The following is an 18,092-nucleotide window of genomic DNA, read 5'->3' on the forward strand; positions in this document are numbered from 1 at the left end:
TTCAAATTTTGTAAGTCGGAATATGATTCAAAAATTTTGGACCCGTATTTTCTATTTTATCAAAAAGGTGTGATTCTTTTGATTAGGGTGGCCCTAAAATTGATTTTTTTACCGTTCCACCGCGACCGGATACTTTCCATCCACCATGTGTTGTAAAATCTATCTGAAGGGCGTATCTTCAATGATCAATTTTTCTTCATCTATTTTCTCATTGTATTTCACGCAAAACTCAGTCGATTTCTACTGAAACATAAATAACAGTCGAAAACATTCACCCGACCAAGCTATTACCAAAAGAGAAAACCGATTGATAGAGATTGGTCGATGCGGATACCTACGCCGTTATGATACTGAAGGCGAGAATCAATCTGTTTATTGATTCCATATCAAGACAAACTTACACGACTGACCCTGTGCAGAATGCGTGGCTGATGACGTGCAGAAATTATTTATGTAATCCTTAAAAAAATCTGAACACAAAAATCCATAAACAAATTCTTAAAGCGATTTCGTGTTATTTCCAGTAAAATTTAATGGCATGGTACTAAATTTCATTTTTTATGTACTTGAAGTAATACACTTAACCAGGGATGGGAAATGTACTGCAGCAAACATTTACCACCTCGACATTCACATTTCTCTACACGACCATCAACATCCAAAGCAAACCATGACCGTTCAAAACAAAAAAATGTCACGGCTCTTCAAAACTGTAATCTTTTTCTTCCCAACGTTTTTCAAACCTGAATGCGAAATGACTCAAGCACAGTGGTGACGCGATTTTTGCGGTTTTCGGGGTTTTGCATTTTTGCTCTATAAAGGCAGCATAAATTGAACTTGTTTATATGTATCGCAACGGAATTATTGTGCTCTTGCTATTAGCGCTAATCGATTTCAATTAGTTGAAAACACAAGCGAAATATTAGCGATTGAATTATTTAACATTTTTTTTAATCATTCACCTCGAGATGGCTGCCCGAAAACGGTCATAGAGGAGAGACAAAAACAGTCAAGCAGTGTGTGAACCGTTGGTAGCGCAACGCATGATGGTATTGATGCTGCTGCTGCTTTGTTTTTTGGTTGACTGGCAGAATCGATGAACTGTGGTAAATAGTGGTCACAGTTCCCAAGCCTGCACTTAACAGCTCGAATTATTATCGTGAATGGATTTAAATATTGTGCGATAATGATATGTTTAGCAGAAACCTAAAGAGAACCCTCGAATAATCATTTGAATCCCCTCTGGGCTAATGAAAGAACGTAGCGGATTGTAACCCATCTAATATTAAATAATATGGAAAGTCATTATTTTCACTTATTACACTGAATTTAAAATCGGGCCATCAAAAATGGGTTGTTTCATTTGTTGCTTTCTATGCATGCAGATTTTATTACCTTCAATATAGATAAATTTCCCCGTGATTCATCATTATCTATGAAAAACATCATACAATAAACCAGTAATAACTGTGTCATTAACTCTGAGGTTTGCAAAGTGCACTACAGGTTGTCTCAGAAGTTATGAATAAAACTACAATTAAACGTCGTTTGAACAAAAATGTTGATAAATTTCAGATCCCAGATCAGATTTTTACAAGTAGATGCATTATGCTACTGACAAGAGGCATGCATCCAAGCCAACATTAAAATTTCATAAACAAATTCAGTTGTAATTATTAGCCTAAAACGTTTGAAATGAACTGAATTATCGTGAAATCGGAAGAAATCGATCAGTAGGGTGAAATTGAGCAATGTGTCGATTTCTTTTCCTTCAAATGGAGTACCAATACAAGTGCATTTTGTGGGAAATAAGCGAATTTGACTTAAATATTAATGTTTATATGCGCGGTGTCAGATAACTATAGTGGTAAACACGCCATTCAGCAAGAACAAGCTGAGGGCCGTGGATGCGAGTCCCGCCGGGCGAGGATCTTTTTGTTATAGAATTTTTTTTTGACTTCCCTGTGTATATAAAGTATTATCGTGTCTGCCATACGATAAGCGAATATGAGTAACAGGTATCTGTGGAAGAACACAAAGCTGAGAAGTAGGATATCTCCCAGTTTGGACGTAACGCCAGATAGAAGAAGAAAATTTGGAAAAATTGCAGATTTTTCAAAATCATTTTCATTTGGTGGTGAAAGACATTTACAAACTATTAATCCTATACCCGTATCCACACGTGAAAAAATCCTGATAATTTGTGAAAATGCTTAAAATAGTTTTCTAGATAGCTTTAACGGGGCATGACCCGTCATTGAATCATCGAAGGCAGTTTTTACATTCGAAATCAACAAAGTTTTAAGGAAAATGTGTTCACTGTATGAAAAATTAAGCGTATGTCTTCGGCAAAGTTTATCCTTACAACATTTCTCATCTTTTCATAGATATAGAATAATACTAACGTTAAGTTTGATACCTTCTTTTGATGATATGAAACAAAAACGTAATAAAATAAGCAAATTTCACATTTTTTTAAAAATCAGTGCACAAAATTTCCGTTGAAAACATACAATGAATGATTCTCCCCAGAAAGGTTACCCCCAAAATAAAAAAAATAAAAGGTTTCCGAATTGTTTATTGAACTTCTTCTTCTTCTTCTTCCTGGCATGACGTTCTCACTGGGACAAAGTCTGCTGCTCAGCTTAGTGTTCTTATGAGCACTTCCATAGTTGTTAACTGAGAGCTTTCTTTGCCAAAGTTGCAGGTACGATGATACTTTATGCCCAGGGAAGTCAAGGAAATTTCCATTACGAAAAGATCCTGGACCGACTGGGAATCGAACCCATACACCTTCAGCATGGCTTTGCTTAGTAGCAGCGGACTCTAACCACTCGGCTAAGGAAGGCCCCTTATTGATGCTACTTACGAAAATCAGGCTTTTCTTTTACTTTCAACGGGGCAACCTCTAAACGTAATTTCTCAGATTTCTCAGAATTTTTGAAGAATATTTACGGCCAGGCCTGTATATGTTCTGGCCGTGAGCTTTCCTGCAAGTAATTCTTGAGAATTTTCTGGAACATACGGAAGAATTATTGAAGAATCTTTGGATGAAGTGCTGGATTGATCTATAGTCTCGTGTTATACACAACACGAGTGTGATGATGCTAGCGATTTCTGAACGTGCGATTACTTTTGATATAATCTATCAAAACATTGCTGAATCTCTTGACATTTGCAGATTATTATTATTATTTATTAGAGACACTTTACACCGAAGTGCATTCGTGTCGTATAAAGAAAAACAAAAAGACATTTGCAGAGGAACCCTTATAAAAGTCCCTCAGCACAGATGATATTCACATTTTTCAATATGACAAAAGTTGATCCAATGAATGTTTTTAAGTATGTTTTAACCAAAATAATCTGTTTACCTTATTTTTCCTTTTTTTACTCACATTGAATCCTGATGCCAAATTGTACAGGCTCCAAAGAAAGGTTTATAACATTAGGATTATAACAGTTTCATTAGGCTTTTCAAGAATTTCGGCTCAGATTCTCTACAGAGATCTCCAGAAAATTTTCTACAGATTTCCTTACCAACTATTCCAGCGATTTTTCAAAGGATGCTTAGTAGAATTTATCCAGATTTTGCTCCACGAAATCCTTGAGAAGTCCAAAGCTACTACCTCCAGTAATTTCCTCAGGTATTACTTTGTTTTTTTTTCAACACTATCCCAGAATTTCCTCTAGATATTTTTCACTAATCCTTCAACCGAATTCTCCAGTTGTTACTTTAGAAGATCTTCCAAAGATTTCTACAGAATTTCTTCTGAGTAAATCCGCAGAGGTTTATTTCAGAGTTTTTGAATAAAAAAAAGTTGCTTAAGCGTTCTTTGAAGAAGCCCTGCAAGAACTCTTCCGACTATCCATGTGGATTCCTTCAAGAATTCATCCATGTTTCCTGCAAGAAATCCTAAATTCCTCAAAGCTTTCTTCGAACAAATCTACTTTTTCCTAGGAATTTCTCCAGTACCTATTTCATTTAAGTATTACCCCTACAGTTGTATTTCAATGTTTCTCAAACAATTCTCAAACAGTCTTCAAATGTTTCATTTAAGTTGTTACTCCAGTTAATACGATAGCTATTTACAGAGATCCTTGTTCAATAAGGGTGGTTTTAAAACTTACACAAGTTTCATCACTTTATATTTTCTTGACATTTCCCTGGAGACATTCCTGGAAGAATTCTTGAAACAGAAAACTATCAAGACTTACTTGAGAAGTTCTCAAAGGAGGAATTTTTATAGAAATCCTTAAGGCAAATGCTGAAAATTTCTGTAGAATTTGAGCATAGAATTTTAAAAGACGTTTTGACCGGAAATCGTGGAGGATGTAACAGGGAATGGATGGATAAATCACTGGATAAAATCTTGAAGGAGTTTGTATATTCAGAAATTAGTAAGTTTTCAAGAGGATTTCTGAAATAATCTTTGGAGAAATTTCGTGGCTGTGATTGTCCTTGGAAAAATCCAAGTTGAATTTGGAGGTGTCCTAAACAAAATTCGTGAAGGAATTCCTTAAGAAATTATTACTAAACTAGTAGACTAGTTGTTCCAGAAACAAAATTCTACTTTACAAGTGTCAGTTTCCTACCCCTATTTTTCTCACATTTCTGGTGAAGTTCTTTGACTTTTTGTACACACTAACGCGTCGGAACACTTCAAGAACCTGACTGTGAAAAAATCAAGTAAATCCGTTGACTCGTTCTCAAATTATTTTGTAACATACAAACATAGTTCCATTTTTATTAATATAGATGAACTCTTTTGAAAATTTCCGGATCAATATCTGAACATTTGGAAAAATACCTGAATAAATTTCTAATGAAATTTGCAAATGAAGAATTCTGAAAAAAAAGGTCGTAGATCATAGATTAATGTCTGCTCTGATGCTACGAAGAAAAAATTGATACACTAGAGCCTACAAAGATCACCGACATACATATTTTTCTGCGTTTTATTTGTTGAAGTTGGAAGCATTATAAAAAGTTGAAGTTGGAAGCATTTTAAAAACAATGTGCTAAATGATCAATTTCACTTGAAATTACGGTATCTAAACGACAGCAAAAATCCCAACTATAAGATAACGATGATTTAGTTTTTCTATTACCTAAAATTTAAAAAAAAAATCTTTAAAAAATTTTTTCATGACAAATTTTTTTCCTTTTTTTTTAGATGCTACATAACATCTGTACCAATAACAATCAATACTTTCAAAAATAAGGTCAATGTTTCTACTACAATTGAAAATTTCGACAAAAAAATAACAAATATTTGTAAACTTAGGTTGAAATACCATTTCGAAATTGAAATGTTACTTCGTAAAAAAATGTTTACAATGCAAATTTGTTTGAAAACTTGATGTATTGGGGCCCAAATAGCCGTAGCGGTAAACGTGCAGCTATTCAGCAAGACCAAGCTGAGGGTCGTGGGTTCGAATCCCACCGGTCGAGGATCTTTTCGGGTTGGAAATTTTCTCGACTTCCCAGGGCATAGAGTATCTTCGTACCTGCCATACGATATACGCATGCAAAAATGGTCATTGGCATAGTAAGCTCTCAGTTAATAACTGTGGAAGTGCTCATAAGAACACTAAGCTGAGAAGCAGGCTCTGTCCCAGTTGGGACGTAACGCCAGAAAAGAAGAAGAAGATGTATTGGGGATTGAGTAGTAAAAATGAACACATTAAGGTGAAGATCATCAAGCCTCAAATTTTCAAGAGCACAAATCTGGAGAACCAAACATCCGTTTAAGCTGAAAACTTAATAATGTCACTAGCTGGTGGTGACCAATCGATTAAGTTTTCAGCTCCACCCCCTACTTAATAAAATCACTCAACAGGCATCAAAGAAAACATTAAAATATGAATAAATAAAAAAAAAATCCTCTAAGTCTCGCATAATTTGTGATCTCGCCATTAGTGGCGATAGTCCTGGTCCATTCATTTGCCTAGAAACAAGGAGCTACACACTCGGTTACCAATGGCTTTTGGGGAGAGGTCAGAAGTTATTTGGAAATTTAAAATGTGCATTCACATATTCTGGGATACTCCGAATCACACACAAATTATTGTCTATTTACCATATTTAGCCCACTGCGGCATGTTTGCCCTGCTCTCTTCGTTTGAATTTGCTCTCTACAAATCTCTCACTGCAAATACACTGCTTTGATGAATGTTGTATTATTTTCACTCCTAGCGTCTCCCCGGTTGTTAGAAGACACGCTACAGTGCTTCTTCTTGATCTTCTGGTTAGCCAAAACACACCAACAAGAAAGAGAGCGAGATCAAACCCGAAGAGGTCTCTACACCAATAAATAACTTCAGTAGGACTACAACAAGTACAAAGCCGGGGAAACAGCAACATACAACAAGAACTGCGACGAAAACACTTCCGAAAAAAAACTGTACGTAGCACAGAACGGGAAAAAAATCTGCATCAACGTGCAATATTACTGGACGGCCAAAAATAATAAATAAACGCACTCTACTACATTTTATGAGACGACATCCAAAGAGGTATACACTTTGTCTGCCGCCTTGAAGAATGATCGCGCGCGAATGAAATGTCCCGCCGATCTCCGGGAAAGCCGAAGGTCTTCAGCTGCACCGGAATTGGTAGATATTATGTCGTTGTACTTACTTGGAGATTTGATCATGTTATTTTTAGACGGCTCGATCTTCAGCGAGATCTTATTTTCCGCTTTGATACTCATGCTGGGCTTTGGTTTTTGTGTGTCCAAAAGTCGACGAATTAATATTGATTGTGGTGGACGTTGTGTCTTCTCCTATGCGGCATCAATTATAATTGCAAAATAAACGATCTTCCCTTTCGTTCGAAAACTGTTGCCGCTCTGCTTTGTATATAAGCTACACCACTTCCACTTTTCACTTTTATCGGCGTTGTTTTGCGCTACGCTGAACTGATAATGGTGCAGGTCATTAAATTCACTCCACAATAGGTTTCTCTTGTTTTACGTCGGATTATTTTCCGTCTCGCCACGATCACTCACTTCTTTAGATGGTGTTAACTAGAGTTAACCGGCGGTTGAACGCAGTAAGCTTCGCGGATGCTGACCGAAAGATCGACAGAGCTACTGAAGATTACGAAGTTTTTAATTTGAATAGATCACGAAGCAGACAATGGAGATGTCTTACTATATGTAGTTACCGAAACCTACGATCTACTGAACACGTCCACGAGATCTACTCTCGTTGAAACCTGATCCTCTTTCCAGCAAAGCACACTAGAATAATAACTCGTTTCCTACGGAGTTAGAACACTCGCACTGGATATAATTACACGCGCATTTGGTTGACCAACTCTGACTAAAAGCTATACGGACAGCTGTCGAGATAACAGAGCACGCCAACGATCTTTGCGTTATGACAAGTCACTTCGAACTAAAACGGCGATCGCGCGCTCGGATAGTCCACTGCGCGCTGTCAATACCTACTTTGACTAACTAAAAGGCAATCCCGTACACGCACACACTCGTTTGCCTTCCATGGGCAGCAGCGGCTCTCAAGCGACTCCTGGAGGCGATGCACATAAAACGATGAAATTTTCGTCCTGAAAAGAATAAACGTCCCTCACTTAACCTTTGAAAAGTCCTGTGAAAACAAGATTTTTATCGTGTTCTTAGCAATATTCAGAACGTAATTATTTGAGGCTCCTGGTTGGAGCCTACACAAGATTTTGGTCTGTATCCTCACAAGACTTCTCTAATCCTAATAAAACTCATGTTTGAAGTTTCACTAGATGTTTTATACTGAATTCTGTTCAAAACCAATAGATGCATATTTGAGATTTTCTTTCGTTTTGATCGAAGCATCTACAGAATTACCGAAATACATAGAATTTTGATTGAAATTTTAGGCAATGCATTGTAGAAAAATTAACACCCTCACAGTATTTGTTCTATACCAAATATTTTCAGCATACGGTAGACTCTCCATAACTCGATATTCAAGGGACCATCGACTTATAGAATTATCGGGTTATAGAACATACCGGCACCAAAAATCACAAAATTAACGGAACAATTTTTTGTATTCCAATACATATAAGATCACTTTTTTGTTGAAAAGTATTGTATTGTAAAGCAGTATATTTCGTTGAAAGTATTTTACAAAATATTATTTGAGAAAATTTTTCGAAGTGCTTGAAAAATCACGTTAATTTTACTGACAATATTTTATTTTATTTTTTTATGTTTTTGAACTTTTATTACAACTTTCAAGTATTTATTCATCTGCAAACAAGAAATAGACCGAACTACCCCAAATAACAATGATTTTAAAACAGATATCGAGTTATGGAGGGAAATTTACCTCTGACGTGACATCGACTTGTGGAGATATCGAGTTATAGAAATATCGACTTATGGAGAGCACGATGTATGGAAATTTGAAGGGACCGTAATATCCATCAAGTTAGAGAGTATATCGAGTAATGGAGAGTCGACTGTGTATCTCTGCTCAGAACTCTGTTAGGATATCTATCATGGTTATGTTCAAAAGTTTCCAATGATTTCCAGAATTTTTCCATTATTTTGAGAGTTCTCTGACGACTCTTGATTCAAATCTATCTTGATTCAGAAGGTTTGATTCATTAGTAATGCTAACAGATTTAAATTTGCACTTATCGTGTTATTTTAATGTACTCACTGTTACAAAAATGTAACTCAAATATGGAATATCTATGTGATGTTGAACATTATTATCTATTTATGGAAAATGAAATCATCTAGCGTCTTTATCATAAGCTTTAAAACGGATCAATCAATATCTTAAATGTCGCATCCAGACATTCGATTCATGTATGAACTAGGTTTGGAATTAAAATCACCTATTAAATTTGAATCGCTTTTATGAACTTTACCTATGTTGGAAATTATTAGGTAAAAGAAGCAGCTTGTGAAAATAACGTTTCTTTTTCCAGAATAGATATTTTTCATTTATTTGTTTATTTTCAGTGCTCATTAGCATTAGAGACAATTTTGGATACTTTTTCAAATAAGCAAATGACTGATTAAGTCAGTATTAAAGGTGAGTGAATGTTTGATGACTTATCAGTTATTTTTTACTTATTTGAATTGCTGTTAATTGCCCATAATAAGGAAAATATGTAAATAAGGAAAATAGGTGTTAATCTGCGATGTTTTTCACAGGAACTTAAAGCGTATAGCAGTTTACAAACCGAAATTGAAATAGATGTGGCTTTCCCCTAGCTTGATTGGTAAAAAATAAAATCTGTCCATTTCCCGGTCATTTGCTTGTCCCGGGAAATCCGGGATCCCTTGATTTTTAAGATTTTGAATAAAATTAGTATTTTGGATATAATGGAAGTTGAAATTCAACAATTCAATGTTTTAACAATGAAATAAAACGATAATGGAACTTTCCAAGATAAGATTTTTATTTTAACATTTCACGATTTATGTACGATTTTTATATTCTGATGCAGTAACTAAACACAGACTTGACTATTTACGGGTATGCTGGGATTTTTTCTTTCAATCTCACTGTAATACTTAATACAGAAAGTATGGTAAAAGAATTAAGGTCATAATATATTTGCTTCAGACTTCTGAAAAGTAATCAAAACATTGTAGCAAAACAAACATTGAAAGTATCATAAAGGATGATAGTAAATGTTAATTACTGAAAATTATCGACTGAAGTTTAGGTGTACTTTCAGATTTGCTTTCTCAGCACAGGCTTATTAAATGGATTTACAAATGTGGAGGCCTGGGGGGGCATTTTCCCAGAAAAAAAAACATTTCGATACTTTAGAATAGAGTAAACATTTTTAGTGTTCTTTGTAAGGTATTCATTATCAGCATTCATATAACTTGCAATTGGATTAGATGGACAAATCATTCATAATATTTTATAACGGTATAAAAAATTCTTTAAATTCCTTATGAATGTAAACCAATTTTAAATTTAAATTTATGTAAATAATGTTTTCTTAAGTATTTTGTGAATCTATGTAGATTTCATATGTTTCAGGTTATTTTTTTTTGTGCTTATTAGTCACCAACAAAATTCATTTGATGATACACCTTCTTCTTGGTATCTTACGTCAAATAATGCTTATTCTATTCATGTTTTATTTATTAAGGTTTTGACAATACAGATTTACCTAACAGCTGTGATGTGAAGAAATTTGTGTTGGCCCGATAGCAGGTCTTTTTCAAGAGACTAGGTATTTTAATGATAGTAATTAATAATAGGTCTCTAAGGTCTCTACTTTAATCAAAATGGTCTCTAGAGTCTCTTTTCTCTTTATTCTGATTGCACTGAATCCTGATGCAAAATTCTACAGGCTCCCGAAAATAAGAATTTCTTCTCACATGTCTCGAGGAAATACCTCATTTGAGATAATTTCAGGGACTTATACAGGGATCTCTCTAGAAATTATTCTAGAGTTTTCTAGAAATTCCTCCAGCGATGCTTAAAGGATGCTTAGAAGATTTTTTTTCAAAATTTTCTACAGGAAATCCTTGAGCACTCCAACAATTTTAAGATATTTTTTCACTCATCCTTCAACCGAATTCTACAGTAGTTACTCTAGAAGATCTAACAAAATTTTTTGAAAATGTTCAAAATTTAAGTCTTGGAGGATATACTAAGGAAATCGATGGAAGATGGGATGGGATGGGATAAAATCTTGGAGGACTTAGGACTTCCATGAAAAATATCTTTAAAAACAAGAATAAAACAAATTTAAGATGTTAACAACATATTACATTTCATTTGCCGTAGCAGTTCAGATTTTTTACAGGTGAGTTGATTTCACCTGCTTATAAGAAAAAAAAATCAGAGGGGGTTGTACAAGACACGACCGCTTGACGTTAACTACGCCATATTATTTGTTGCATGTGGAATCAAACATTGTTGATAGTTTCTGATTTTAATTCCGAATTAATTCCGATGCATGATTTCTTCATAATGTAGATTTTCTTGACTTTTCAGGCATGATATGCCATCGTAGCCACAAATATCTTATACGATATAAGAATGGCAAAATTGAGATCGTTTAGCATATTCGCTCTAAGAGAATTGCTCTAAACGAGCATTGCGCTCTCCATGCTCATTGCACGGTGACGTCATCTAACAATAGTTCTCTTTCTCGTCTTTGAGAAACCTCAAAGTTGACAGGCACTGGCAACATTGTTTTCAGGTTTTGTTGGAGAGCAAAAGAGAGAGAATTTCACCGTGAAGTGAACTATACGTCCCAAACCATGGTTTCTGATGCGAAATCTCCTATTTTTTGCACGAAAGGAGTATTGTTTTTCGCTTCCTCACGTGAACGTCTTTTTTCGCTCACACTTATTTTCCCTAGAATTACGATGGAGGATAACCAAAAATCATTCCACTTAAGGGATATTTTTTTTTTCATCCCACACACTTAGATTTTTTCCACGAGCTCGGCTGTGCGAATCTCGATTTCCCGATTCTAACCGAGACTCAGCTAACAAATTGTTCGGTTGCTTAGCAACGAAGCAAGATTTACTGATACTCAGCTTTTATTTGCTGAGATCCCAGGAAATTTGTTTGCCGACTACTCGGCTGTGCGGATCTCGGTTAAAATTAGCCGAGATTCGGCATTCTGTATTAAGTGTGCATCAAATTATCGCCTACCAACTTCCTCCGAGAATTATTACTACGTTGATACACAAAAACTGGTGCCTGCGACGGGATTCGAGCCTAGAACACTGCTGAGAATAATCGTGATGCGTGCACGATAACTATGCTACCACATCAACTTGATTAAATCAATTGTTTATTTTGTGTATCAAAGCAGCAGCTGCTTGTGGCTTCTCACAACGGTGGAAGTGTGCGATTATCTATTTTCGCTTTGTTTCGTTGACGGATAATTTCTCAGGGCAGTTTTTCGCTGAAAATTGAGAGAGAGAAATCCATTATCGTGAGAATTCGGAAACTTGTCCCAAATCAAAGTACCTTAATACACAAGTACCGGATTCCCGCATATTGTATGGGAGTATCACTTCTAAATTAAAATATTTCATTAATAACCTGGATGTGTTGGTGAGCCAATTTTCGGGAATCGAAGAAGCAGGAATCGGTCTGCTTTTATAGCGCGACGCGAAACCCAAAAGGAGCGTGGAAAGCTGCTTGAACGTGATTGTTGTGTAAGAAAGGTGTCGAAATTTTCCCAATTTTCAATAGTCAGTTGTCTATAATCAATAGTTTTCTCCATTTGAGTAAAATGTTGTATAAATTTCCGACCGATTGGTGGGAAAATATTGAGTTATTAGCGTTCAAAACCTAATATAATTTCGTGACGGTTGTAAAATTTTAGAATTGACACCCAGTATATTGCCATAAGACGTAGTTAACGTCAAAAAAAAAACAACTCTGGACAAGTAAAGATATTATGCAGTCATCGAATGTCTTGAGGTCCCTGACCTTGTTGCTCGATCATTGCCCTCTCTATTTACTCAATTCGTGATCAAACGTCAACATCCCACCTCAAAATCGCTAGTGTTTGGAGGAGATGTTTACTTCCAAAATGCGAAATCATCACCTCTCACTTAGTTCTAATACCCTCCGTTATATGAATTATTGTAGCGCGTTGATCGTCGCAAGTTTCTCGCTAAACAGTCAAAAGGTCCCTTTACGCCACCCTTCAAGGCTTCCCAGAATATGATAACCTATCCCACTGGTGGAGGGTTTTTACACTGCGGTTGGTAGGTGGCTGTGTAACCAGACTACATACTATGGGGTGGTGTCGTATGTCTATGCTTCTCAGGAGTTAGAAACTTGTGGAAACCTAACAATGTACATACAAGTTTTCCTAACGTTGAACAATTACCAGGTGACTCTCACGACATACAATAACCAACTTTTACAACATTGATTCCAAAATTTCAATGGAATTGTTCAAAATTTGTCACAGATTTTTAATTATTTACCAAGAGAAGCTGCGCAAATAACAGCGGAATGAAAGTTTTTATATTTTCATTTAATTTTTCAATTTAATTAATTTTTTTAACGTATTTTAACGGAAACTCAGCAAAAAAGATTAGGTACCGAAAACTTTTATTGGTTTTTGTCTCTTTTCAGACAAAAAAACTTCTCTCTTAGTTATTTCACATTCTGAAGTTCATATTAGAGTTGGTTTCACTATGGTGAAGTTCAGCTTTTGTACTACATAAGTTGAAATTACGGCATTTTCTAAATTTTACAGTTTAGGTTCAGAATATCTGTGCATCGTTATTAACATTTTTCTAGTTTTGAAGTACACTTGTTTTTGTCTTCGTTGAAAACTAAAGGTTTAACTTTGACAGTAAACTTAGAGGTTCAACCTCTAAACGGTAGCAGAGAATGTTACAAACAAGCTTTTGTACAGGATGTCTGCATATTATTCGTTCGAACTATGAAGCCATGCCTCTATACTCTATAGAATCAAGTTGAACAAATTGATTATTCGCACAAGGTCTGGTATCTTGACCTATTATATTCTTTGCTAATATTTGAGGTGATCTACACCTCTTAATTGCAAGATTGGCTGAAAATAGAAAGTTATACGATTCAAAGTGAGTTCTATAGAGGACTAGCATGACATTTAGATTAATATTTTTTTAGAATTTAAGGAGAAAATATCTCAAGAATGGTTATCGGCCATCGGACATAACGCTCCCAATAAAACATTAACCTAATTTAAAAACTTTTGAAAAATCCATCTTTGTGTTAACACAGAGACACTTAATTTTTTCTTGTTTTCAATGAGAGATAACATTTCCCATACTATGAGTTTGGATATTGTACAGGCACCCTGTATGGAGGGAACTCTGAGAAAAAGGCGCTGAGAACCAGTAATCTAAATACCAACTAAATAGCTTAAGCCGTCTACAAAATTGTAAACTCAAGCTTGACAACAATCTATCTTCGCTGCATGGGAAGAAATGTTTGATATTAGATCACAACTGTATGATAAACAGCAAAATAAACACAGAGAACGTCACATTTTTGCCATCAGTAAATAATCAATAATTGTAAAACGTATGAAATTAGAGGTACGATGTTTCGGCAATGTTTTTATTCACTAAATAAAATAAATCAAAACCAGTGTATAAATCTTTTGTTAAAAATTATAGCAAATTATTTTTTGATATAGTATTACTGGAGGGATGCGTAAAAATATAAAATTTATGGGCTTCACAATTATTTTTTTTTTTTTGTATTATTCACAAACATCGTTTTTTTTTTTTTTCTTTCCAAAAAATTCAACGGAGCAATCTCTAAAGTTCTCGCTCACAAAAAATTGGAATACCCTCCTATAGATACAATTTCAAATGATAGAGAGAAATTTTAACAGGTTGGTTTCACATACATTGCAAAGCAACACTAACTTGTATTGTAGCGAGAGGTACTTGGTAGATAATTGTAATTTAGGTTAATTTTCCAATCCCAATTATTAATTTGTAGTTTATATGAAAATAGAGAAGTTTTGCAATTTCATACAGATAGCCGTTTGGAAACCACTGCCAAATAACAGCGCACCGCAACATTCAAACGACACCCAACTTGGACGGTAAATAGTATTGCCTATTTGCACATCGCCGCCAAAGTCGTTCGGTTCAAATTCCCACCACATGCCTGTGGTCAGAGCAATTTTAACGGAACGCTGCGTTGTTGTATTTATCTTGCGATAAAATTATAACTCACTTACCAACACACCAGCCCGGGTGGGTAAGGGTGAATCACAAAAGAACCCCCGCCGCCTCTCAATATTCTCAGCATCACTGTAGTGTACAGTGAAGGTATGCTCTTTGCAACGCTTAACCGCCAGACACGCTTCTGGACCGGGACGCGCTTAGGTTTGTTTTGATTTGACCGCGAGACCAAGTCGTGTGTCGCTTCACTTGACGGTTCTACGGGGCGGTTTTCAGTGTCACGTTTCATGCCAAGAACCATCCGCATCGGATCTCCATCACGACCTTATAAGGCGACATCCACAAATTACGTAACGCTCTAGGGGGAGGGGGGGAGTAGGCTTAAGCGTTACGGCTCATACAAATTTTTTATTTTTTTCATACAAAAAGCGTTACGGAGGGGGGGGGGAGGTGGTCAAAAATTTTCAATTTTAGCGTTACGTAATAAATGGACGCTGCCTAAGTACCTTGTAGATATACAGTACTTGACGGAATAAAGTACGCATTGGTCGTATTTTTAATACACAATGATCAACTTTGGAGACATGAGTCTCGCCTTCTAGTGGTACGATTGGCCTGAAATTTTCACTTTGACTTGAATTATAGAATAATTGATCATCCTGTGAAGAAATTTGAGGGGTGGAAAATCGTCATGAAATTCTAGAATTTTAAATATGAGTAATGTTGAAGGAATCGAGCTCTGCAACGAGCAATTTCGTAGAGGACTACTTAGAGATACCAGAAATCATATCGGGATGCATTAACCATTATTTTACAATTTCTGATAATAGTTGTGTCATAATTTAGTAAGCAACTCAAAAGATTAGTGTAATTAAAACATTGAAAAAATAACGGCTTATTTTTCCCAGCAACAAAAAAAGTACCGAAAAGTGCTACTTTTTAGAACTGTTTTTAACAGTTCTGATTAGTAGCACTTTTCAGTTTTATTTTGGAAGATTGTTGTTGGGGTTTGATGTCCCTTGAGGGTCCGATATTCCCTATATAAAATTTCTTTGACAAGGTAACCAAAGATTTTTGATTACTTTTGAAACTTGGTACCTTTTGAAAAAATGGTACGAAAATATTGAAAAACAATAACAATTTTGAAGATAGCTGAAAAGAAGATTTCAGTAGAAGACATACAATTCATGAAAATATATACGCGTATCTGACAAAAGATATACAATCAGGGCGGAATTAAATGCTGAATTAGACAATTTGACTATATTTTACATAAAAGTAGTTTCTTCGCATTTTTCAATTCACCATTGAAAAATTGGCCGTACTATTACCGCATTGCATAAATCAGTGCAGAAAAGTAGACCGTTTCATGACAGATTTGCGTGGTGAAAAACAGCCTATTACGATGAGAAATTGCAAAAAAAAAATATTTCTGAGCTGCGGGGAAAATTTCAAGTCAATCAAATCACTGAATGCGATATCCATACGCTCAAACTTGACCGGTTTTGTATGAAAAATGGCCAATGCGTAATCCATACTGTCCAGTACTGTATGTAGGTATATCAATCTGATGTGTATTAGTTTTCATCATAGTTTCAAACGGAGCGCGCCGAGTTGTTGAGGGACTTGCAGGCATGACGCATTGCTTGTTAGGGCGCGCGGTGATCTGGAGGGTGACTAATCCGCACCGGATCCGAGAAATGTTTCAATCTTTTAAGCATCAACGAGTTGGATGTAGGGTATCGATTTCGATATCGATCAATTTTGGTTTGAATCAAAACAGAAACGTTTCGAAGCGGAGAAATCTGGGCTCGATTTGTTTGGTTTAGGAAAAATCTGCATGGGGAAAATTGGAACGGCCGTCGATTAGGCTAAGGTTTGTTCCATGTGCTGCATACCACTATCGGTGTTTCAATTGAACAATCCGATGCGAATTGCAATTATTATAGCCCATGATACGAAAAGTTGGATTAAGGTAGCTTCAATGCTTTCAAACGAAGTAACAAAACGTCGAAAGTTAAATCCGTAGAGTTTGATCTAGGTTTAAAATAATATTATTGCATATCTTATATATTCAAATAGAAGACGCCCAAACGCTATAAAGTGAATAAAGAACGCCATCGAAAGCACAAATCTGTCGAACCAAATAGCCATTCACAATGAAAATTTATTTAATTAGTAGCTCGCTGGAGGTGACCAGTTGATCAAATTTCCAATGCTGTGTGGTGCTCTAGATTTGTGCTCTTGAGTATAGTTGTTCATTTGTGAAGTGGGTCCTGTATTAAGTCGAACAGAATTGGTTTTTAACAATAATATTACAATTGGACAAAATAGTCAATTGTAATATTGAGCGGTATGAATCCAATGATTTGAATGTCTTGAATGTTTTGATGTGGGCATGCTGGAATTAACAAAATTATTCTTTAACGTTAGATTGATGGTGAAGGAAATGGGCATATACAGAACTGATATTTATTGACAAAAGAAGCTTAGAGATTACACACCTGAAAAAAAACATAACGAGTTAAACCAGGAACGAAAATAACAAAAACAGACCAAACAGGAATCATAGAATATACTCTAGGGGCCCAGATAGCCGTAGCGGTAAACGCGCAGTTATTCAGCATGACCATGCTGAGGGTCGTGGGTTCGAATCCCACTGGTCGAGGATCTTTTCGTAAAGGAAATTTTCTCGATTCCCAGGGCATAGAGTATCATCGTACCTGCCACACGATATACACATGCAAAAATGGTCAATCGGCAAAGAAAGCTCTCAGTTAATAACTGTGGAAGTGCTCATAAGAACAATAATCTGAGAAACAGGCTTAGTTCCAGTTGGGACGTAACGCCAGAAAGAAGAATAATATACTCTAAGAGCTTTTTCATAAGGACTTTAATGATAAATTCTCTTATAGGATTTCCGATCCCGGGAAACGAAATTGATTTCAACTAAGCTTTCAGATTATCTATGAACTTATTTGAATGTAGGTCTTCAGATCTACACGTTCAGCCAATAATTTCTCGGAGTTCAACTTGACAGAACATAATGGTACTCGTACTAGTTTGAATGAGAATGAACCTTATTATCATTCCTTAGAGTGCTCACTAGTTACCGTTGCACATTCGAAAGCCTGTTCTCATCAAAGTTCGTGAATTGATAGTTAGACTCACCATTGACTATGATCTGTAGTACCTTTAGGACTATGAACATTGTCCTTTTTTATTTAAACTTAAGCTTTTAGATAAACTTAAACGGTAGTTGGACTCAAAATGAATAGAATTTAATTATACGAGCTTGTTCATAATTCTTCAAGTTATCTATAGTTACACTTGTAGATCTAAAAGCCTAAACTCAAAGGAGTTCTTTTATAGCCTTCACTTTCAACCTTCAGTCTGTGTGAAAAAAATGTTACGTTGTCTGTGCTTTGGGGTCATATTGAC

The 18,092-nt window shown here is 35.7% G+C and overlaps 1 protein-coding gene across 4 annotated transcripts in view; it reads right to left on the reverse strand.

Moving 5' to 3' along the window:
• Positions 1 to 7,414, reverse strand: part of LOC5571289 (septin-7) — a 293,920-nt gene extending 286,506 nt beyond the window's left edge. For 2 of the 4 annotated variants that reach the window (XM_021840174.1, XM_021840167.1), the window contains exons 1-2: positions 6,644 to 7,414; positions 1,144 to 1,145 (exon numbers count right to left, since the gene is read on the reverse strand). In XM_021840174.1, coding sequence (XP_021695866.1) covers positions 1,144 to 1,145; positions 6,644 to 6,716 — 75 coding nt within the window. In that variant the 5' untranslated portion in view covers positions 6,717 to 7,414. The remainder of the gene's footprint in view (positions 1 to 1,143; positions 1,146 to 6,643) is intronic. The other 2 variants (XM_021840169.1, XM_021840168.1) reach the window with 2 other exon arrangements.
• Between the last annotated feature and the right edge of the window lie 10,678 nt (positions 7,415 to 18,092).

The sequence above is a fragment of the Aedes aegypti genome, chromosome 2, assembly GCF_002204515.2.
Source record: "Aedes aegypti strain LVP_AGWG chromosome 2, AaegL5.0 Primary Assembly, whole genome shotgun sequence".
Classification (NCBI taxonomy): Eukaryota; Metazoa; Arthropoda; class Insecta; order Diptera; family Culicidae; genus Aedes; species Aedes aegypti.